Genomic DNA, 23430 nt, shown 5'->3' with positions numbered 1-23430 from the left:
TCTCGAGAAAGAAACAGCTTGAGGTTCCCATCCAAACAGACTTTCTGTCTCCTGACCTTCAGCTGGAGATAATTCTCAAAGAAGAAGAAAGGAGAGCAGATGCCCCAAATGATGTCTCCCTTTCTCTCTACCCACAGTATTGACAACACCCGAAGAACAAAGGAAGCAGCATTGGACTGGGAAGGGATCCACATTGAAAGAGATTCAGCCAGTAACATGTAGTGAGAGAGACCTTTGCTTTGAATATACTTAGCTTGTTAAGTTAGATATTAGTTGCTTTTTACTTTTATTGTAACCAATTCTGAAGTTTAGGCCTCATTACTTGTAATCACTTCAAATCTATCTTTTGTAGTTAATACATTTATTTTACTCTTTGATTTAAAACTGGCTGTTTGGATTGAAGTTTTTGGGAAACTCCATTTGGGATAACAGGATTTGTGCATATCATTTCCTGTTAATAAAATTGGGGACTTTATACGAGCTTGTATTGTCCAAGAGGGCACTGGGCAATACAAGCCACACGTTTTGGAGGTAAAGTGTGGAACTGGGAATTTTTTGGGGTTGCTCTACAGTGTAATTCAAGAGTGGCTGGCCATAGCACTCATACAATATAACTGGGAGTAACTTACATGCTAGAGGCTGGGTGTGAGCAGACCAGGGGTGGTAGCTCTCACAGCGAAGCAGTGTAAAAGAACATAAGAACATAAGAAAGGCCATACCGGGTCAGACCAAAGGTCCATCTAGCCCAGTATCTGTCTACCGACAGTGGCCAATGCCAGGTGCCCCAGAGGGAGTGAACCTAACAGGCAATGATCAAGTGATCTCTCTCCTGCCATCCATCTCCATCCTCTGACGAACAGAGACTAGGGACACCATTCTTACCCATCCTGGCTAATAGCCATTTATGGACTTAGCCACCATGAATTTATCCAGTCCCCTTTTAAACATTGTTATAGTCCTAGCCTTCACAACCTCCTCAGGTAAGGAGTTCCACAAGTTGACTGTGCGCTGCGTGAAGAAGAACTTCCTTGTATTTGTTTTAAACCTGCTGCCTATTAATTTCATTTGGTGACCCCTAGTTCTTGTATTATGGGAATAAGTAAATAACTTTTCTTTATCCACTTTCTCAACATCACTCATGATTTTATATACCTCTATCATGTCCCCCCTTAGTCTTCTCTTTTCCAAACTGAAGAGTCCTAGCCTCTTTAATCTTTCCTCGTATGGGACCCTCTCTAAACCCTTAATCATTTTAGTTGCCCTTTTCTGAACCTTTTCTAGTGCTAGAATATCTTTTTTGAGGTGAGAAGACCACATCTGTACACAGTATTCGAGATGTGGGCGTACCATGGATTTATATAAGGGCAATAATATATTCTCAGTCCTATTCTCTATCCCCTTTTTAATGATTCCTAACATCCTGTTTGCTTTTTTGACCGCCTCTGCACACTGCGTGGACATTTTCAGAGAACTATCCATGATGACGCCAAGATCTTTTTCCTGACTCATTGTAGCTAAATTAGCCCCCATCATGTTGTATGTATAGTTGGGGTTATTTTTTCCAATGTGCATTACTTTACATTTATCCACATTACATTTCATTTGCCATTTTGTTGCCCAATCACTTAGTTTTGTGAGATCTTTTTGAAGTTCTTCACAATCTGCTTTGGTCTTAACTATCTTGAGTAGTTTAGTATCATCTGCAAACTTTGCCACCTCACTGTTTACCCCTTTCTCCAGATCATTTATGAATAAATTGAATAGGATTGGTCCGAGGACTGACCCTTGGGGAACACCACTAGTTACCCCTCTCCAGTCTGAGAATTTACCATTAATTCCTACCCTTTGTTCCCTGTCCTTTAACCAGTTCTCAATCCATGAAAGGACCTTCCCTTTTATCCCATGACAGCTTAATTTACGTAAGAGCCTTTGGTGAGGGACCTTGTCAAAGGCTTTCTGGAAATCTAAGTACACTATGTCCACCGGATCCCCCTTGTCCACATGTTTGTTGACCCCTTCAAAGAACTCTAATAGATTAGTAAGACACGATTTCCCTTTACAGAAACCATGTTGACTATTGCTCAAGAGTTTATGTTTTTCTATGTGTACCCTAGGTTGGAGAACTGAGGGAACAGAGCTGTTCATTGGTCTAGATTGTACCTTGGCTAATGTCACACTATGTACTAGTTTGCCAAAGAGTGTCATGTAAGGTCTTTAATGAAAGCCCGTGTCACACTGGTCATCCTAACAATTGTGAGAGGTGTGTATGGAAAACATATGAGGAGTTATGTATATATATTAAAATATGTTCTCTAGGTTTGTGAGTTAATGCAGGTCACCAAAAGGTGATCCACATACTCCTGTCAGGCAGGGGGGGAAGAGATGCTTCTCTCTCTCTGGCCACTCATGTGTAAACTGAGTTTTGAGTGGTTCACAGCGGGGTACCATTTACAGTCTGAGCAAAATGCTAATCAACAGATTGTGAGAGCTGCGGGGGGAAAAAGAAAAGCAGCAGGGGATATCCTGTTGAGGAGTAAACACAATGAACATTTGGAACCATATCTGGGCTGCAGATGAACCCCCAGTTATCCTTGACCAGGGAGGCAAGCTGCCAGGGGCTTCACCGCATGAAAGTAGGGTCTCAGCCATCCTGATTGAAAAATGCCGTGAGAAGAGGACTTGGGGTCAGCAGAGCCTTATTAGACAAAGGGGCATCTTGTTAACTGAGGTCAGGCTCTAGAATGTGTTTATGATTTTACTGTATATTTAACCCCTTGTTTCCAATACTTTGGTTTACTGGCATAGGGATCTCTGTGCTTTGTTAAATAAACACCCACTTGCTTGCTCTGTAATAAATCTAAGTTCTGTGTGTTAATTGGAGCTTGGATCTAAGGTATAACTAGTAAACTGTGGTGCACTGGTCTTCTGGGAGCAGTGGGCCTAGTAATTCTGTGAGTGCCCAGTGGAGAAGGGGCCGGACACTATAGGGGATGCTCAGAGGACTGGGGGCTGGAGCGTGCCCATTGCTAACCTGTGAAGAAAGCCTGTGTTGCTGGTCAGGGAACTGAGTCCCAGCAGGCTCGGTCTAGGCCTTCTCACGCTAAGAGCAGGTGGTAGCGAGGTGCCTCACAAGCCCGGGGAACCTTGGGAAGCGTCACAAACACTTCAGCCAGTTTTGCACTTTCAAGTTCACTCCCCTCAAAGGGAAGAACGTCCAATGTATTTCCAGCGTCCCTTGGCAGCCCAGAGCACTGTAGCCATGATGGGCGATGCTTGGTGACTGCTGTCACCATAGATCTTGAAGTGGGGTCCACCGCATCTATTGGTGCTGAATGAGGCCTTAACTATTAACTGACCCTGAAATTTGTCCTTGGCAACAGAAGGATGTTTCTCCAGGACCTCAATGGCCTTGTTCCAGTTCAAATGATCAGAACAGGAAAGGAAATTATCAAAATTTGCCACACAAACTTGTAACTCACAGATGAGTAGCTCTTCCTTCCCATGAGATCCAGTTTTTTCAGTTTCTTATCTTAAGGGGTGGTCTTAGAAGATTGTGGTTTAGTCATTGCCTGTGCTGCAGTGTCACCACTAAAGACCCAGGAGGAGGCTGAGAACAGAAATATTCAAATCCTACAGGAAGGACTTGATGTTGCTTTTATGTCTTCTTTGACAGTAGTAGTAAAGATGGTGGAGTCTGCACAATAAATGGACTGGTACAAAAATGCCCTTTTATAGGAAGTGCAAGTCTCTCAGGCAAAGGAGTGTGTAAAATGTCCAGCAATTTGTCCCTTTTCCTGGACACTCTGCACTGGGATCCCCAATGCCTCCACCATGCACTGCAGAAGCTCTTGGTACATTTTATCGTTTGCCAATAGAGATGTAGGAGGTGGTGCTATGACTTCATCTGACGATAAGGATGTTCCCGAATTGCCCCAGCAAGTAGCTGTTGGGGCATAACTTCCTGCATCATCTGGGGCTGTATGTCAGAAGCTTGAGAAGTCTATGGCACAACCAGTTGATCCTTCAAAGAATACCTCACCCTCAAGTGGATCTGGCTATGTGTTTAGAATGTCATGAGACCATGGGGGCCAGTAAGGCCAGGAACCTTGGCTATACTAGTAAAGGGAATGAAGCCATGTAGGTGGATACAAGCAGAGGGTCTAGTGCTATCATGCCTATATCTACTCTTATTCCTAAAGGGTTTCTCTAATACATAGGGGCCATAAAAAGGTACCCTAGCGGAACAGAATATTGAGCCCCCTTCACTACCCCCACAAGAAGAAGTGGAGGCTGAAAACTCTTCTAATGGATGAGCTGATCTTAAGAGTGCCTGAGGAACATCACAGAATCACAGAAATGTAGGGCTGGAAGGAACATTGAGAGGTCATTTAGTCCAGCCCCCTGCACTGAGGCAGGACCAAGTAAACCTAGACGAGACCATCCCTGACAGGTGTTTACCCAACCTGTTCTTAAACACCTCCAGTGATGGGGTTTCCACAACCACGCTTGGAAGTGTGTTCCAGAGCTTAAATACACTTATAGTTAGGAATTTTTGCTCATACGCCTCTACCCCAATATAACGCAACCCGATATAACACGAATTCAGATATAACGCGGTAAAGCAGCGCTCGGGGGGGGGGGGGGGCTTCACACTCCGGCGGATCAAAGCAAGTTTGATATAACGCGGTAAGGTTTTTTGGCTCCCGAGGACAGCGTTATATCGAGGTAGAGGTGTATTTAATCTAAATCTCCCTTGCAGCAGATTAAGCCCATTACTCCTTGTCTGACCTTCAGTGGAGATGGAAACAATTGATCTCCATCCTCTTTATAACAGCCCTTAACATATTTGAAGACTGTCCTTAGGTCCCCCTTCAGACTTCTTTTCTTCAGACTACATATGCCCAGTTTTTTGACCTTTCCTCATATGGCAGGTCATTTGCCTTTGATCATTTTGGTTGCTCTCCTCTGGACTGTCTCCAATTTATCCACATCTTTCTTAAAGTGTGGCACCCAGAACTGGACCCAGAATTGCAGCTGAGGTCTCACCAGTGCTGACTGGAATGGGACAATTACCTCCTGTGCTATACATTCAGCACTCCTATTAATACACTTCAGAATGAAATTAGCCTTTTTTGTAACTGCATCACACTGTTGACTTGTGTTCAATCTGTGATTGACTGTAACCCACACATCCTTTCCAGCAGTATTATCATCTAGCCAGGTATTCCACATTTTGTAATTGTTCATTTGATTTTGACTCCCTAAGTGTTGTACTTTGCACTTATATTTAATTAATTACGTCTTATTGATTTCAGACCCATTCTCTAATATGTCAAAGTTGTTAAGAATTTGAATTCTGTCCTCCAAAGTGCTAGCAACCCCTCCCAGCTTGGTGTCATCAGCAAATTTTATAAGCACATTCTCCATTCCATTATCCAAGTTATTAAATGACAATACTGAGTAGTACTGGACCCAGGACTGATGCTTGCGGGATCCCATTAGACACAAAATCCTCCCTGCAGTGTCAAGGGATCAGTCATCAGAGGAGTCAAGGACTCAGGACTCCTGCTCTCTGGGTGCCAGAGGGACCAGGGATCAGCCTCGAGCTGCCCTTCTTAAGTGACACAGAAAGAGGAGACATAGCAGGCACCTGAGGAGGAGATCTACTCCCATGCTCCTTGGCAGGATGGCGTCCATCACACTCGAGGTCGCTAACCGGGGCAGCCTTAGAGGCGGAAGAGGTGGCTGCCAGGGTAACATAACCTGTCTACTCCTACTCGAGAGTCCCCCGTTTATACATCCCAGGATTGCATTAGCGCTTTTGGCCACAGCCTCACACTGGGAGCTTGTCTTCAGCTGATTATCCATCACAATCCCCAAGTGTTTTACAGAGTCCCTGCTTCCCAGGCTAGACTCCCTCACCCTGTAAGTATGGCCGACACTCTTTGCTCCGAGGAGAGGGACCTAACTAACTAAACCATTATCTCCTGTAAAAATTGTTAACTATCAAATATTACTATTTACAAAATATAAAGAGAAAAACTTCAGCGGAGCAGGAGACTGGACGCTGCTGCTGGCTCTGGCTCTCAGCCAGAGGCCGTGAGAAGGAACTGAGGGTTGGCTGGCTGCTCAACCCCCATTGTGCCCTCGGGAAGGGGGGCTCGAGGACATGGAGAGCACAGCTAATGCATCCGATCTCCAGTGCATGGGGCACATGGGCACCAGAAGTTCAGCACATCTGGCAAGCAGTCAACATCAATGGAGGTTACAGTGTGGTGCAGACATATCCCACTCTGCCACACCGGTAATCCCATTACCTTGCCAGTGTAGGGGATTCCAGCCTTGTAAGTCTCATCAGCGTCCTCAAAGGTCACCGTAGCGATTTCAGACACGATGTCACAGCTCTTGGTTGCATTGAGCTCCACCCCTAGCAGGAGAGGGAGGGACGATAGGAGGAAGGTGCTGGTGCTGAGAGCGACACCAGAGTTCAGGCTACGTCCCAGATTTCTCTCCATAACAATCTGCCCAGCAATTTCTACCCCCTCTCGCTATGGACTGGAGGGTGTGATTGGGGGAGAATCTGGGAGGTTCGGCTGGGGGCGGAGAAAGATTTTCCTGGACAATCTGGAAACTAGAAAATTTAGATCCACCTTCCATGGGGCTTAATCCCAAACCAGCCACATGACATTTGCCAGCAGGGTCTCGTGGCTCTGCGGCCCTTTCCCCAGCAGAGAGCTCCTTACTGAGTGGCCCCAGAGCTGACCCCGCACACAGGCCTCTCGGCACAGGGCCTGCCCCCAGAAAGGGCCATTTTCAGAAGTGCCCAGTGACCCGTTGCTGTTCTGGACCCGCTCTCCTACAGCCACTTTGCCATCGCTGATGTCAGCACCCGAGGGTAACGTTGTAGCCACCCCACAGTTACAGTTTTCAGCCAAACAGGTGTTGGCTGCTCTGGAAATCAGGATTCTTCTGGGTTAAATGTGGAGTTATCTGGGTTCGTTGCTAAGCGATTAGCACTTGCAGTTTTGAACGCTAAGCGCTAACATCACTGAGGCCGTGACTCAGGGCCCAGCGACACAGGCTGGGCCGTCACTCCGCTCTGCCAGCTCAGTCCACAGCCAGAGGCCACTCGCGGGAGGGTGTTTAGTCTTTGCATGAACGTGCCCAGGTCTGAACTCCTCATGAGGGATCGATCCCAGTGATGGGCTGAACCAGAACCCCAGATCCAACCCCCCAACGCTACCTCTGGGCCCGTCTCTAAAGCAGCTGGGCTACGAATAACTATCACATGTGCAAGTGAGACCCCTCTGCCCCGGGGGTTTAGTGCTGGGGGCTGCCTGGGGGCGTGCATGTGTGCTTGATTTCAGTCTCACCTGTCCCCAGGCTTGCCAATTTTGGTTGGAAGTATTCCTGGAGGTTTCTTCGCATGACATAATCTTTAATTAAAGTTTAATCTTTAATTCCTGGAGACTCCAGGCCAATCCTGGAGGATTGTCAACCTTACCTGTCCCCTCCTCCACTAGAGAGGCCTTGGCCTGGAGGCTCAGCTTGTAGCCAGAGCGGGTCAGGTTGAAGGGAGCCGTCCCCACCTCTCTGGAAAAGCAGCCATTGCTGTCAGTCTGGAGGGAGAGAATCAGAGCTCGTTAATAGCAGCTCTGCACCAGGCCTCGCAGGTGTCAGCTCAGCGGGTCTCTCATCGGGCTTGGCCTGGTTAGTGCTGGGACGGGAGACTCTCAAAGAGAACCTGGGTGCTGAAGTCAGCAGCAGGGGGCACTCTCACCTTGGGGTCAGCCCTGACACCGGTACCCCAGCGCGGCGCTAGGGGGCGCTGTGCAGCTGGAGCTGCTGTGGGTGGCCACTTGTGCCCATCACAGACGTTAAACAGGCTCTGGCCACTTGTGCTCATCACAGATCCCCTGGTGCTGGTCCCCCATCGTCGTGGTAACGCTGGCTGGTTCCAATCGCCCCCCTCGACTCCCCCAGGGACTGAGAGCATTCGGGGAGATCTGCCCCCGCCTAACGAGAGCTGCTGATGAGGATGGGCGGCCCCGTAACCTGGGGCACTAGCCTAGGTCTGGAGAGTCCCTGCTCTGCCACAGGCTGCCTGCAAGTCCCTCTGAGTACAGCTCCAGCAGAAACCCCCTGCGGCCGCGAGTCTGAGCCCAGCCCTGCTGATCCCGCTTGTGCTGCGGGGCTAGAACCAGCAGGTCAATGGTTGGGTCCAGGCGCTAGACCCGGGGAGGCTCCAGCCGAGCGTCTACACTGTTCCTTTAGCCCCGCGGCGCAAGCCCCAGGCAGCAGAGCTGGGCTGGGAGACACTGCCGCAGGGTTTTTGCTGCGCAGACAGACCCTGAGCATTTCCGTGCCTCAGTTCCCCATCTGTACAATGGGGACAGGAGCCTGCCCCGCCTCCCGGGGGCTAGGAGGGTAAGTGAGGCACTGAGATATTGTAGGGAAGGGGGGGGCGTAGAAGTCTCTAAGCCCTGCTGCACAGCTGCCAGTTGTCTGTAGTGTGTGTTTGTGGTGTGCTTGCTGTTTGACTGAAATATACCGTACGGTCTGTTTGTTTGTGCTGAGCCTAGCGGCCTGCTAGGCAAGGCTGAGAGCTGCTTAAGGAGGCTGCGATCCCTAAGCCCTTTAGCCCCCATCAACCCTTAACCAGGGGGCGGGGCTACTCAGGAAGACCAGGGCTTTAAAAAGCCTGCTTCTAAGCAACCAGAGGAGCTAGTGAACAGGAGCGGCTAATGGGAGTTTTGCCAGGGAGTTTAGAGCAGGGAGTGTGAGCTGGGGGGATAGATACTCTTAACATTCTTTAAATTTAAAGCCCAAACCGCCCCCTGATAAAACCAAAACAACAACAAAGGACCGAGCTTCAGGAATAAAAAGGGAATGCAGGGAAAAGTCCAGCAACATAGTCGGGGCTACCCAGGTTATCGCATCCAAGGCAGCATGTATGATTACCTGCCCTACGGCAGGTGGCCTATGTGTGCATTCGATGCAAGGAGCTCCTGGCCCTCAGATACTGTGTATGGGCTTTGGAGACCAGAGTGGCTGAACTGGAGGAGCTGAGGGAGACATAGAGGTACACAGATGAGGCTTTCCGGGACACAGTAGAACAGTCCCACCCCTGCCTCTGTGCTGTTGAGGAGGATGAAAGTCTCAGGGAAGAAGAACATCCAACTGGAGCAGAGGGAAATGATCCCATAGTTGGGACCCTCCTTCCAGATGATGTCGTGGTATCCTCTCGCTCTGAGGATACCTCTCTAGGGGAGGGAACTCCAGTTATTAGGAAGAGACAGGTAATAGTTATGGAGGATTCGATCATTAGAAACATAGATAGCTTGGTTTGCGATGACTGGGAGAACAGTATGGTGACTTGCCTGCCTGGTGTGAAGGTTGCAGATCTCTCGAGACATCTAGATAGACTTCTGTGTAGTTCTGGGGAGGAGCTGGTGCTCGTGGTATATGTAGATACCAATGACATAGGGAAGGATAGGAGAGAGGTCCTGGAGGCCAAATTTAGGCTAGGTAACAGATTGAAGTCCAGGACCTCCATGGTGACATTATGCTTCCAGTTCCACACGCAGGGCCAGTTAGACAGGCAGAACTGCAGGGTCTCAATGCGTGGATGAGACGATGGTGTAGGGAGGAGGGGTTTAGGTTTATTAGGAACTGGGGAAACTTTTGGGAAAGTGGGAACCTATACAGGAAGGATGGGCTCCACCTAAACCACAATGGAACCAGATTGCTGGCACTTAAAATTAAAAAGGTCATAGAGCAGTTTTTAAACTAAGGCCTGGGGGAAAGTCGACAAGTGCGGAGGAGCACGTGGTTCAGACAGCGACATCGCTTAGGGGAGGATCTATTAATGGAGATTTTCTATGTCCTAGTAAGGAGGAGAGGATGGAAGATGATAAAATACAGGTAGGATCTGATGAGAAACAGTCAAATGAAAAAAAAAGTTCCATTCAATTACATCATGTAATGGCAGACAGCTAAAAAGTGACAAGTTTTTAAAGTGCTTATATACAAATGCTAGAAATCTAAATAATAAGATGGGTAAACTAGAGCACCTTGTATTAAATGAGGATATTGATATAATAGGCATCACAGAAACTTGGTGAAATGAGGATAATTAATGGGACACAGTAATACCAGGGTACAAAATATATCGGAAGGACAGAACAAGTCATGGTGGTAAGGGAGTGGCACTATATGTGAAAGAAAGAGTAGAATCAAATGAAGTAAAAATCTTAAATGAACCAAACAGTACCACAGAATCTCTATGGATAGTAATTCCACGCTTTAATAAGAAGATTATAGCAGTCAGGATATATTACTGACCACCTGACCATGATGATGATAGTGACTGTGAAATGCTCAGGGAGGTTAGAGAGGCTAGAAAAATAAAAAACTCAATAATAATGGGGGATTTCAACTATCCCCATATTGACTGGGTTCATATCACCTCAGGAAGGGATGAAGAGAGAAAGTTTTTTGACATCTTAAATGACTGCTTCTTGGAGCAGCTAGTCCTGGAACCCAAAAGAGGAGAGGCAATTCTTGATTTAGTTCTAAGTGGAGCACAGGATCTGGTCCAAGAGGTGAATATAGCTGGACCGCTTGGCAATAGTGATCACAATATAATTAAATTTAACATCCATGTGGTGGGGAAAACACCGCAGCAGCCCAGCATGGTAGCATGTAATTTCAGAAAGGGGAACTACACAAAAATGAGGATGTTCGTTAAACAGAAATTAAAAGATACAGCGCCATAAGTGAAAACCCTGCAAGCTGCATGGAAACTTTTTAAAGACACCATATTAGAGGCTCAATTTAAATGTATCCCCCAAATTAAAAAACATAGTAAGAGAACCAAAAAAGTGCCACTGTGGCTAAACAACAAAGTAAAAGCTGTGAGAGGTAAAAAGGCATCCTTTAAAAAATGGAAGTTAAATCCTAGGGAGGAAACTAGAAAGCAGCATAAACGCTGGCAAATGAAGTGTGAAAATATAATTAGAAAGGCCAAAAAAGAATTTGAAGAACAGCTAGCAATAGACTCAAAAAGTAATAGCAAAAATTTGTTTAAGTACATCAGAAGCAGGAAGCCGGCTAAACAACCAGTGGGGCCACTGGACAATTGAAATGCTGAAGGAGCACTCAAGGATGATAAGGCCATTGCGGAGAAACTAAATGAATTCTTTGCATCGGTCTTCACAACTGAGGATGTGAGGGAGATTCCCAAACCTGAGCCGTCCTTTGTAGGTGACAAATCTGAGGAATTGTCACATATTGAAGTGTCACTAGAGGAGGTTTTGGAATTAATTAATTGATAAACTTAACAGTAACAAGTCACCGGGACCAGATGGCATTCACCCAAGAGTTCTGAAAGAACTCAAATGTGAAATTGCGGAACTATTAACTATGGTTTGTAACCTGTCCTTTAAATCAGCTTCTGTACCAAATAACTGGAGGATAGCTAATGTCACACCAATTTTTTAAAAGGGCTCCAGAGGTGATCTCAGCAATTACAGGCTGGTAAGCCTGACTTCAGTACTGGGCAAACTGGTTGAAACTATAGTACAAAACAAAATTGTCAGACACACAGATGAACATAATTTACTGGGGAAGAGTCAACATGGTTTTTCTAAAGGGAAATCATGCCTCACCAATCTACTAGAATTCCTTGAGGGGGACAACAAGCATGTGGACAAGGGGGATCCAGTGGATATAGTGTATTTATATTTTCAGAAAGGCTTTGATAAGGTCCCTCACCAAAGGCTCTTAATCAAAGTGAGCTGTCATGGAATAAGAGGGAAGGTTCTCTCATGGATTGGTAACTGGTTAAAAGATAGGAAACAAGGGGTAGGAATAAATGGTAGGTTTTCAGAATGAAGAGAGGTAAATAGTGGTGTCCCCCAGGGGTCTGTACTTGGACCAGTCCTATTTAACATATTCATAAATGATCTGGAAAAAGGGGTAAACAGTGAGGTGGCAAAATTTGCAGATGTTACAAAACTACTCAAGATAGTTAAATCCCAGGCAGACTGGAAAGAGTACAAAAGGATCTCTCAAAACTGGGTTACTGGGCAACAAAATGGCAGATTAAATTCAATGTTGATAAATGCAAAGTAATGCACATTGGAAAACATAATCCCAACCAATGTTCCCTTTAATTTTTTCCATCCATGTGCGGAATAAATTTTATGTTTGCCGAGTTATGTGCCTATGTGCACCACCAGTAGAAACAAATAACCTAGATCTAATATATATTTTAAAAAGTTACCATAGGAATAATTACTCCAGCCAGGACAGGTTAGGCATTTTAGAACTCAATACTCACATAATTAAATTTAAGTGTAAGAGAAATAAAAATTATGAAATGCATAGACCAATCAAAACACGAAAATAACAGACTATCAAATAATAAAATTACAGAGAATATATGTGCATTACAGGAAGTACCAAGAGGTAGCAACAATAATACAAGTATGTGTTGGGAGGTGAGTGTGACAGAGACAGAGTGTGTGTGTGACAGACTGTGTGTGACACAGAGACTGTGTGTCTGTGACACAGAGACAGTGTGTGTGCTGGCTGCTGGGGAAAGCCGTGCACTGTCTCTTTAAAACACAAAGCTCTCCTGCTCTGTCCTGAGCCCTGTTGTCTCCCCTCCCCAGCTCTGTGAAGATGGGGTACCTGGGCATGGGGAGAGAGACAGAGACTCTGTGAGCTGGCTGCTGGGGAAATCTGAGAAACAGTGCCCTCACTGTCTCTTTAAGAAAGGCACTCAGCCACTCATCATTCAGAGGGCAGAAGCTAACCAACCTGATAGCCATCTATGATGCGATAACTGGCTCTGTGGATATGGGGAAAGTGGTGGACCTGATATATCTTGACTTTAGCAAAACTTTTGATACGGTCTCCCACAGTATTCTTGTCAGAAAGTTAAAGAAGTATGGGCTGGACGAATGGACTATAGGGTGGATAGAAAGCTGGCTAGATTGTCGGGCTCAATGGCTCGATGTCTAGTTGGCAGACGGTATCAAGCGGTCGGTCCTGGGGCTAGTTTTGGTCAACATCTTTATTAATGATGTGGATGATGGGATGGATTGCACACTCAGCAAGTTCGCAGATGACACTAAGCTGAGGGGAGAGGTAGATATGCTGGAGGGTAGGGATAGGGTCCAGAGTGACCTAGACAAATTAGAGGATTGGGCCAAAAGAAATCTGGTGAGGTTCAACAAAGACAAGTGCAGAGTCCTGCACTTAGGAAGGAAGAGTCCCATGCACCACTACAGGCTGGGGACAGTAGCGTAGCTGGGGGGGTGCAGGGGAAGCAGCCGCTTCCCCTCAGCACATTTCCCCGAAAGCGGCACCTTAGTTAGGGGTTACCATGGCGCCAGCGGGCGGGGCCCACGCTCTGCTCTAAAGCTTGGCATCCCAGGCTGGCAGAGAGAGGGCAGTGGCAACAGCAAAGATTACTGGGCATGCTCAGTTCGGGTGAGAATGCTCAGTACACCCAAAATAGGGAATTGGGAGCAGGAGCTGTTTGTGTCGTTACACTGGCACTGGGCTCCTGCAGGCAAGGGGGGGCAGCACGGCCGGAGGAGCCATTGGGGGGGCGCGGGAGCAGCACGGCATGGCCGGAGGAGCCCTGGGGGGGGGGTCGGCGCGGCTGGAGGAGCCATGGGGGGGGGCGCAGCATGGCAGCCCACAGCATGAGCGGAGGAGCCACGGGGGGGCAGCACAGCCAGAGGAGCCATGGGGAGGGCCGCAGGGGCAGCATGGCACAGCCGGAGGAGCCATGTGGGGGCGGCGTGGCCAGAGGAGCCATGGGGGGGGGCGGCACGGCCAGAGGAGCCATGGGGGGGGCGGCACGGCCAGAGGAGGCAGCCAAGGGCGGGGGCGCAGAGCGGCCGGAGGAAGAGCCAAGGGGGCGTGGCCAGAGAAGGAGCCAAGGGGGTCACCTTTTTTATGTTTGCTCCCCCTGCTCTTAGAACCTGGCTACGCCACTGGCTGGGGACTGACTGGCTGAGCAGAAGTTCTGCAGAAAAGGACCAGGGGTTCCAGTGGACGAGAAGCTGGATATAGTCAGCCGTGTGCCCTTGTTGCCAAGAAGACCAACAGCATATTGGGCTGTTTTAGTAGGAGCATTGCCAGCAGATCGAGGGACGTGATCATTTCCCTCTATTCGGCACTGGTGAGGCCACATCTGGAGTATTGTGTCCAGTTTTGGTCCCCCTACTACAGAACGGATGTGGACAAATTGGAGAGAGTCCAGCGGAGACCAACGGAAATGATTAGGAGGCTGGGGGCACATGACTTATGAGGAGAGGCTGAGGGAACTGGGGTTATTTAGTCTGCAGAAGAGAAGAGTGAGGGGGGATTTGAGAGCAGCCTTCAACTACCAGAAGGGGGGTTCCAAAGAGGATGGAGCTTGGCTGTTCTCAGTGGTGGCAGATGACAGAACAAGGAGCAATGGTTTCATCCTCAACTTTTTCACTAGGAGGGTGGTGAAGCACTGGAATGGGTTCCCTAGGGAGGTGGTGGAATCTCCTTCCTTAGAGGTTTTTAAGGTCAGGCTTGACAAAGCCCTGGCTGGGATGATATAGTTGGGGTTGGTCCTGCTTTGAACAGGGGGTTGGACTAGATGATCTCCTGAGGTCCCTCCCAACCCTGATATTCTATGTTTCTATGATCCCAGTCCTCCTGAGCCAGGCTGCCCCCTCTGCCCTGTTTTGCGGAGATGGGGTGCAGGGGAAAGGGGACACCATGACACCATGACATCAGCACCCACCCCCCTGCTCTGCACAGTGAGCAGGAGGGTCCCGGCTCCCGGGAGCTGTTGCAGGATGGAGCAAAATGGGGGGAGGGACACCTGAATACATGCTGCTGGCTGCTCTGCTAATTAGCTGGGTGGCACTTAATTCTCATCTCTCGCAGTTTACAGGGAACACAGATCCCAACTATACATATAAAGTGATGGGGTCTAAATTAGCTGTTACAACTCAAGAGAGAGATTTTGGAGTCATTGTGGATAGTTCTCTGAAAACATCCACTCAATGTGCAGTGGCAGGTCAAAAAAGCAAACAGAACATTGGGAATCATTAAGACAGGGATAGATAATAAGACAGAAAATATCATATTGCCTCTATATAAATCCAAGGTATGGCCACATCTTGAATACTGCATGCAGATGTGGTCGCACCATCTAAAAAAAGATAGATTGGAATTGGAAAAGGTTCAGAAAAGGGAAACAACAATGATTAGGGGTATGGAACGGCTGCCATATGAGGAGACATTATTAAGACTGGGACTTTTCATCTTGGAAATGAGAAACCTAAGGGGGGATATGACAGAGGTCTATAAACTCATGACTGGTGTGGAGAAAGTAAATAAGGACGTGTTATTTCCTCCTTCTCATAACACAAGAACTAGGGGTCACCAAATGCAATTAATAGGTAGCAGGTTTAAAACAAACAAAAGGAAGTATTTCTTCACACAACACACAGTCAACCTGTGGAACTCTTTGCCAGAGGATGTTGTGAAGGCCAAGACTCTAACAGGGTTCAAAAAAGAACTAGATAAGTTCATGGAGGATCGGTCCATCAATGGCTATTAGCCAGGATGGGCAGGGACAGTCTTCCTAGCCTCTGTTTGCCAGAAGCTGGGAATGGGAGACAGGGGATGGATCACTTGATGATTCCCTGTTCTGTTCATTCCCTCTGGGGCACCTGGTACTGGCCACTGTCGATAGACAGGATACTGGGCTAGATGGACCTTTGGTCTGACCCAGTCTGGCCGTTCTTATGTCCCCACACCCAGCCTGCCAGATGCGGGACCGTGAAGGATCCAGGGCCTGATTCGTCTGCACTTACACCAGCTTTACACCAATGTCACCCCAATGTCACCAACATCATCATGGCAGATCACAGCCCCCCTCTGGCCAGTGTAAGAAAACCATGGAGAGGAGCGTCCTCCAGCAGCATGTCATGTACCTGCCCCCTCCCCAGTCACACTCACCTGGCCAGTAAGCTCCGTGCACAGAGCCCCGGTTCGCTTGGCATGAAGACTGTACCAGGGATTTACTGGTTGTTCCTCCCGACACAGGCTAGCCTGGACCCTCCCCAGGACGGGCTTCCCGTAGGTGTATCTGGTTAGCAGAGGGGAGGGAGAGGGTAAGTGGGAGGGGAGGGGGCCAACACCCCTGCCCATGGGGGGGGTCCCTGCTGGGGTGGGGCTGGTCGTGTGGGTGGAGTGAGAGCCCCAGGGAGCCCTGCCTGGCCATGAGCATGGGGCAGAGGGGGGCGCAGGCAGGGAAGAGGCAGGTCAGATCCTGGCCTGGGGGGTGCAGGGGAGGGGAGTCAGGCCCAGGGCGGTACCAGCCCCCCCTTTATCGGCCCGGCAGGGCTGCTGTCACACTCACCGGCCGCACACCCGCAGCAGGAGCGTCTCATCCAGCACCGTCACCACGGGGGGCAGCTCCAGGGTCACTTCGAACTTGGGCAGCACTGGGGGCAGAGAGGGACGGGGTGAAACCGACCCGCAGCCCCGGCTCGGAGGTTTCATCGCGATCCTCGGCCTTGGAGCTTCTCCCCGGATCGTGCAGCCCCCCACCAACCTGCCGACCGGGCTGGGAAGGGGAAGGGCCCGGAAATGGAGCAGGGCTGGGCAGAGGCTGCAGGCTGCAGCAGTAGGGTAGCCAGGTGTCGGGTTTTCAACTGGGACGCCCGGTCGAAAAGGGACCCTGGCGGCTCCGGTTGGCACCACAGACCGAGCTGTTAAATGTCCAGTCGGCAGCACAGTGGGGCTAAGGCAGGTTCCCTGTGTGCCGTGGCTACGTGCTGCTCCCAGAAGCAGCAACATGTCCTTTCTCCGGCTCCTACCCAGAGGGGCAGCCAGGGGACTCCGCACACTACCCCCGACCCAAGCGCTGCCCCTCAGAGCTCCCATTGGCTGGGAACTGTGGCTGCGAGCTGGAGGGGTGACATGCTGCTGCTTCCAGGAGCTGCTTGACATAAGCAACACCCGGAGCCTGCACCCCTGAGCCACCCTCTGCACCCCAACCCCCACGCCATCCCTGATCCCCCTCCAGCCCTCCGAACCCCTCGATCCCTGCCCAGAGCACCCTCCTGCACCCCAAACCCCTCATCCCTGGCCCCACCCCGGAGTTCACACCCCCTCCTGCACCCCAAACCCCTCATCCCTGGCCCCACCCCAGAGCTCGCACCCCTCCTGCACCTCAACCCCCTGAGCCAGCTCAGTGAAAATGAGCTAGTGAGTGAGGGTGGGGAGAGCGAATGACAGAGGGAGGCGGGACGGAGGGAGCAGGGGTGGGGCCTTGGGGGAGGGGGGGGTAGGGGGCGGGGCAAGGATGTTCAGTTTTGTGCGAGTGGGTAGTTGGCAACCCCCGGCAGCAGGAGCCTTTTCAACCCCACTGACAGTAAAGCTGAAAAACAGCCTCTGGCCCCAATGCTCAAGGGCGGGGCAGCGCCAGGGACGACATGGGCTAGAGCCAGGCTGACCCTATTCCCCAAAGGGAAAATGGGACACCACATGGGGCCCAGTGGACGTGGGCATTTCTCCTGGCTGATGAGGTCCTGCCTGTTCCCCACCGGGAGCTGGTGTTCGGCTGGGACCTCGTCCCCAGCAGGCCCCCGCCAGGCAGCCTGGCCAGACAGGGCCAAATTCACCTGGGCTCAGCCCAGAGGAGCGGGGTGGGCTATTCCAGTGCAGTTTGTCCCTCAGGGTCTGGGCCGCCCTGGGGCACTGACAGGAGCTGGCTGGGCGGCTCCGAGGCCCAAAAGCCCCAGGAGGGGAGCGTGTGTTGGGGCCGGGTGAATGTGCAGCGCTGGGATGGGCCACCAGCTAGGGCGGGAAATTGTGGGGTGCCTGCTCTTTCCCTCCTGCTTGCAAAATGGGGGGTTGGCCAGCAGGGGAAAGGTGGGAGCAGGTGGGGGGGCTCAGGGGTAGGGTATGTGGGGAAGTGGGGGGAGGGAGGCAGTTGGGGGGGGGTCAGGGCAGGTGGCAGCTTTTCAAGGGAGACATCAGAGCTGTTCTCTCCCCCTTCCCTGAAGGAGACAGAGGAGGTTTTGGGGTGGGGGGAGGATGGAGAAGGGGCCGTTGACATTTCCCTCCTGCTCCAGCTCTGGAAAGGGTGTGTATGTGTGAAGAGCCCCTTGTGCTCCAGGAGGATCAGAGATGGAGGTGGGGGACACATGCCGGAGCCGTGACCTCGGTTGCTGCCCTGGGCCCCGCTGCGCACCGTATTCCTCCACGCTGAACGAGTGCTTCGTCCCCTGCGCCTCGATGGCGTACGTCCCCAGGGCCGGCTCTGCAGACAGCGGGAGGGACAGATCCACGATGCCCTGCTGCGGAGTCACATCTCGCCACTGGGCGATGCGGTTCCCGCTGGGATCCTGGCACACGGACACGGCCATGCTCAGCCGCTGCCCCCACACACGGCTCGTCCCCGGCAGCCCCCGAGGGCCTCGTGCTGCCGACGGGGGCTGGATCGACGCCCGGGGGCTCAAATCCTTCTCCTTAGCCTGGAGCAGGCACCGCCGGGCAGCCGCTGGGTAAGGGGGCCCCTGCCAGCTCCCCTCAGCCCTGACCCGAGGGCACCGCCCCTGGGGGGAACAGGCTCCCGAGGGACACCCCATCTCCAGCCTGGACAAAGCCCAGGGAACTCGCCGTAGGGACCGTTTCCATCCCAGTGCTAGGCCTCTGGGGGTACGTTCCCTGGTCCCCTCCCCCCACGCAGCCTCCCCAAACCCCCACCCCTCCCCTCTGCCCCTGCAGGTCCCAGAGACCCTCCCTCCTCCTCTGCCCTTCCCCCATCAGGCTCCCAAGGGAGCTCCCTGCTGAGTTCCCCACTGACTGATCAAGTCACTGCCTGACCCAGAGTTCGGGGGCTGGGAACATTCGGGGTGAGCGACTCAGGCAGGGATCCCAGCCAGGCCCAAACCCACCTGCCTCCCGGACAGACACCCCCAGACGCTGCAAACTCGGGGTGGGGAGGACGTACCCCAATGGCACAATGTCCCCTCCCTGTCCCCCATGGGGGCCCTGTGCTCTGGGACCCTTTGCACCCCCACAGCAGGGCAGAGGCTCTAGGGCTGGATTGCTGGACACTGTGGTCACAGCCCAGACTCCTCTGGGATCCCCCCCACTGAACACCCCCGGGTGCCCTCGGATGAGCCAGACAGGAAGAGGAGGAGGCTGGAGAGGCACAGACTGACCTGCACGGTCACCAGGGGCAGCTGCAAAGCAAACAGACAGGAGATGGCTGGTTAGAGGTACAGGAAACACCCCCCACTGCCCCCGGGCTGCCTGTGACCTCCCCAGGCCCGGGGTGTCTCTGGGGCCATGGGGGATCATGGGGACAGCAGCGGGGGTGACCGAGGAAGCAGGGACAGGAAGGGGAGCCCATGAGGCTGGAGCCCTCGCACCTCCCGTGCCCCACCCCGCGGTGGCGGGTACAGGGCAGTGGGTGGCTGGTCTGTGTGTGGAGGAGCAGGGCGAGATGCTGGGGTCTCTGCCAAGGGGCAGTCTAAGGGCCGGGGGTCTGCGCTGCAGCCAGTGCCCGGGCGAGGTGGCTGGGAGGGGAGCTGTCAATCTGTATTTCCACACTGGGCCCGATTCTGCCACCTCACTCAGCGCGCAGCACGGTTAGGCTGAAAGGTGCTAATGACTGTCATCGGGGGGGGGGCACCCACAGCCAATCACAGACTGCACTAAAGCCAGTGGGTGCCCAGCGCCCTCACTCCGGCTCCATGCAATGTGCAATCAACCCTCTCTGTGCAGTGAAGAGACTGCAGCCAACAGAGGCCACTGCCCAAGGCACTGGGCTCTGAAGCCCAGGGGGCTGCTCCACACGGCTGTTTTCAGCAGGCCAGCACAAGCCCTGCTACTGCAAGGCTGTTACCTGCCCTGGGAGACTCGCCCCTGCAGCAGTGTAGGGCAGGCTGGCGGCTGAGGCATTCCCAGATACCGGAGATCCCGGTACTTCCAGGAATGGCGTGGGCCTGTCCCCGCTGGTGTGACCTCGCACACTCGGTGTGTGTGAGTTCATGCCAGCACGGGCGGAGCAGTGCACTCTACCAAATGGCATCCCCCATCCAATACCAGACACAAGCATGCAAAGGATGGGGGCAAACCACCCATGAAGAGGACTGTCTGATTTCAAACCGGATGAACAGGCTGCCTGGTGTAGACAAACCTAACGTGTCCAGTGCTCCAGGGCCCTGTTACCCTGCCCCCCCCCCCACCCCAGCTCTCACCTTCCGGGTACTGGGAACGAAGTCTTTGTCCAAACTGACGATTCGAAACTTCACTGCAAAGGAGCAGAGGCAGAGGCGGGAATCAGCCCCGGCTCGGTTTGTCTGAGTGAATTCCCAGCTGGGGAAGGTGCCAGCCGGACGCCCTGGGCACTGACGGCCTCTGTGAACCTGCAGAATGGGCCCAGCCCGGGCAGCGCAGCGCCAGCTTCCCCCCGCTGCCCTCTGCCAATGAGCCCCGGCCCTGCCCTGCGTGGCAGGAGGCTGCCCGGGGAGGCTGATCGGTGCCCCCTGCAGTGTCTGTGCCATCGCCAAGGACGGGCTGAGACCCCCACTTGGTTCCAGACAGGCCCCCAAACAGGCCTCAGGCTTTGGGCTTCTTCTCCCCTGGGGCCGGGTGCAGACAGGGGCCTAGAATTGAGAGTCCCAAATCCCCCTCTAGGCCCCCAGCCCAGCCCCGGAGCCCGGGAGTCCGTCCCAAGGGCCTGGGGCCCCAGGAAACTCCCTCCAGCAGCTCCTGCCCTCTCACCTGTCTGTCCCGGCTTGTAGACGGCCTTGTCCGTCTGCACAAAGGTCCCGGGCTGCAGCGCCCGCAGCAGCACCTTCTTCCGCTCAGAGAACTGCAGGGCATCTCCCCGGATCGAGACGTGCAGCTCTGCCACTTCCTGCTGCCCCCCGGACGGGGCTGGAACCTGCACACGGGGACCCCAGCAAGGCCACAGCGGCCGGTAACGGGCCGGTCGTGGCGAAGACCCGTTATCGCGTGGGTGGGACAAGTGGTGTTTGTGTGTCCCTGTTCCCACCCCCCCAAACACAGGAAGCCCCGTCCCCAGCCTGGGAAGCATGAACCTGGGGTGCTTGGTGGAGTTGGAAGCCAGGGCGCTCTGTGCCCCCCACCCCATCCCCGCTCCCCCCTGCCTGTCGCTGCTGAGGGATGGGCTCAAGTTCTGTGGCTACAGCTGCCCATTGAGTGACCAGCTCCGTGCCCATGGCCAGTGCCCTGAGCCCTGCTGTGCCCAGGGCCTGAGCCTGGGCTGGGGTTGCAGACCCGGGGCTGACGGGCTCCATGCCCAGGGCCAGTGCCCAGGGCCCTGCTGTGCCCGGCGCCTGAGGCTGGGCTGGGGCTGCAGACCTGGGGCTGACGGGCTCTGTGCCCATGGCCAGTGCCCGGGGCCGTGCCCATGGCTGCGGGCGGGGGCTCACCTGGAAGCGCACGTTCTCGTGCAGACGGGGCTCCCGGACCTCTCTCTCCAGCAGGGTGATAGCGCTGGGCCCATCCCCCCTCTCCAGCCGGATGCCCACCCGGACGGTCTCGTTGAGGTCGCTGAGATGAACTGACACCGTCCCCATGTGCGGGTGGTAGAGCTCGGCTGGGCTCACCACCACATAGTGCCTGGGGAGGGGAAAGCACCGGGCAGTGGGGGAGGGGACAGCCCAGAGCCTTCCCCAGGACCGGGGGTGACTCCCGATTTCTGAGTGTCCCCTCTGCTGGGACAGGGCTGGGTCGAGACAGGCCGCGGCCCGAGGAGGTGACAGGCTGACGGGAGCAGGCGGCCGCAGAGGATCATCACCCCATGGTACAGGGGAGCTGAGGCTCAGAGGGTCGGTGTCTGGCCGGGGGTGCACAGGGTGTCTGTGGCAGAGCTGGGCACTGACCCCAGTTCTCCACACCCCAAGCCACTGCCTTAACCAGAGCCAACCACCCCCGCTGCTGGGAGGGGCAGGACCAGGGGAGCCCAGGAGAGACCCAGCCTCAGGGACTGAGCTCCCAGGGGAGAACGGACCTGTCCCGTCAGTTTTGGATCGAGCAGCTCCCTCATCGGTGCCCTCGGCTGCTTCCAACCCCCCCGCACTGCCCATCACGCAGACAGACAGACAGACACGGACATGGCTTACGGCTCTGCAGACGTCCCAGCTGTGAGGTGCAGGAGGAGCAGCAGGCAGGTTACTGGGGCCCCCATTCCTGGGGTGCAGGCAGACGGGCAGGCACAAGGGGACACACACACGTCACCCCCCTCTGGGTCCTTCTTCCTCCCTCTCCCCCACGCTCTGTGCTGGAGACCAGCCTGCTCTGCCCTGATACAGACTCTGGAGCTGGAGCTTCACTTTGATCCGGGGTAAACAAGGGATGTCAGGTCTCTGTCTGGGTCTGGGGACGCAGCCAGGACAATATTTACCCACCACCCCCAGCTGCTGGATTCGAGGCTCTGACAGGTTCTTGCAGCTTGAGTCAGAGGATGCTGCCTGGCAAAGGGTCAGACGAGCCAGGGGGCCCCTTGCATTGGTCACACGGCAGGGGGTGGGACCCCTCTGGGCGTTGGTGGTGGTGCAGTAGCCGGGATGCTGGGAAAGCCCTGGCAGGAGCAGGGGGGAGGAGCTTGCTGAGAAATGACTTCATTAAAGTGGGTTCTGGCAGCGTCCCCACTACTGCAATGCAAATGAGAAGAACGTTGGGGTTGCTGAACATGTCTCATGAAAACCCCATTCACGATCTCTTCTAACCTTCCCAAACTGGGACGGCTGGGGATGAAATTTCCATGCTCAGGCTCTGCCTTGGGTTGAATTTTTTTTGTAATGTGGAAAATTGCTAGCACTACTATGATGGGTCTCGCGCTTTCTCTTCTTGGGTGGGGGAGGGTTCAGGACACCGTTTCTTGCCCCTGAACTGGGATATTAACTGCCCCACTAGTGTCCTAGAGGAGGGGATTGGAGAGGGAGGGACCCAGGCCCACCCTCTACTCCAGGTCCCAGCCCAGGGGTCCTAGGGATAGCGGTAAACCACTTGAACTAGTGGTTCCTTCTCCTGGGCTACTTCCCTCTCCTGCCCTTCAGCTTGTGGGGGCTTCTTGCCCTCCCTCTGCACAAGCCAGGTGTCCCTTTACCTAAGGTCTTGGTCTTCTTAGCCCACTACAGTACTTCTCCAAATTTTCCTCTGCTTCCCTCCAAACTGCTCTCTGCTCCAACTCCAATCCACTCTGGGCTGGTCTACACTGGGGGCGGGTATCGATTTAAGATACGTAACTTCAGCTACGTGAATAGCGTAGCTGAAGTTGAAGTATCTTAGATCGATTTACCTCGGGTCCTCACGGCGCGGGATCAACGTCTGCGGCTCCCCATGTCAACTCCGCTACCGCCGCTCGCTCCAGTGGAG

At 53.0% G+C, this 23430-nt stretch overlaps 1 protein-coding gene across 3 annotated transcripts in view; it reads right to left on the bottom strand.

Moving 5' to 3' along the window:
* Positions 1 to 22515, bottom strand: part of LOC120385031 (alpha-2-macroglobulin-like protein 1) — a 144799-nt gene extending 122284 nt beyond the window's left edge. For 2 of the 3 annotated variants that reach the window (XM_039504105.1, XM_039504103.1), the window contains exons 1-10: positions 22176 to 22514; positions 21483 to 21672; positions 20809 to 20971; positions 20283 to 20335; positions 19242 to 19262; positions 18266 to 18419; positions 16427 to 16511; positions 16024 to 16153; positions 7505 to 7619; positions 6318 to 6427 (exon numbers count right to left, since the gene is read on the bottom strand). In XM_039504105.1, coding sequence (XP_039360039.1) covers positions 6318 to 6427; positions 7505 to 7619; positions 16024 to 16153; positions 16427 to 16511; positions 18266 to 18419; positions 19242 to 19262; positions 20283 to 20335; positions 20809 to 20971; positions 21483 to 21672; positions 22176 to 22240 — 1086 coding nt within the window. In that variant the 5' untranslated portion in view covers positions 22241 to 22514. Of the gene's footprint in view, positions 1 to 6317; positions 6428 to 7504; positions 7620 to 16023; positions 16154 to 16426; positions 16512 to 18265; positions 18420 to 19241; positions 19263 to 20282; positions 20336 to 20808; positions 20972 to 21482; positions 21673 to 22175 lie in introns of all 3 variants that reach the window. The other variant, XM_039504104.1, reaches the window with a different exon arrangement.
* Between the last annotated feature and the right edge of the window lie 915 nt (positions 22516 to 23430).

The sequence above is a fragment of the Mauremys reevesii genome, linkage group 17 (genome assembly GCF_016161935.1).
Source record: "Mauremys reevesii isolate NIE-2019 linkage group 17, ASM1616193v1, whole genome shotgun sequence".
NCBI lineage: Eukaryota > Metazoa > Chordata > Testudines > Geoemydidae > Mauremys > Mauremys reevesii.
The sequence above is the reverse complement of the archived record's forward strand: the minus strand, read 5'-3'. Positions and strand labels throughout refer to the sequence as shown.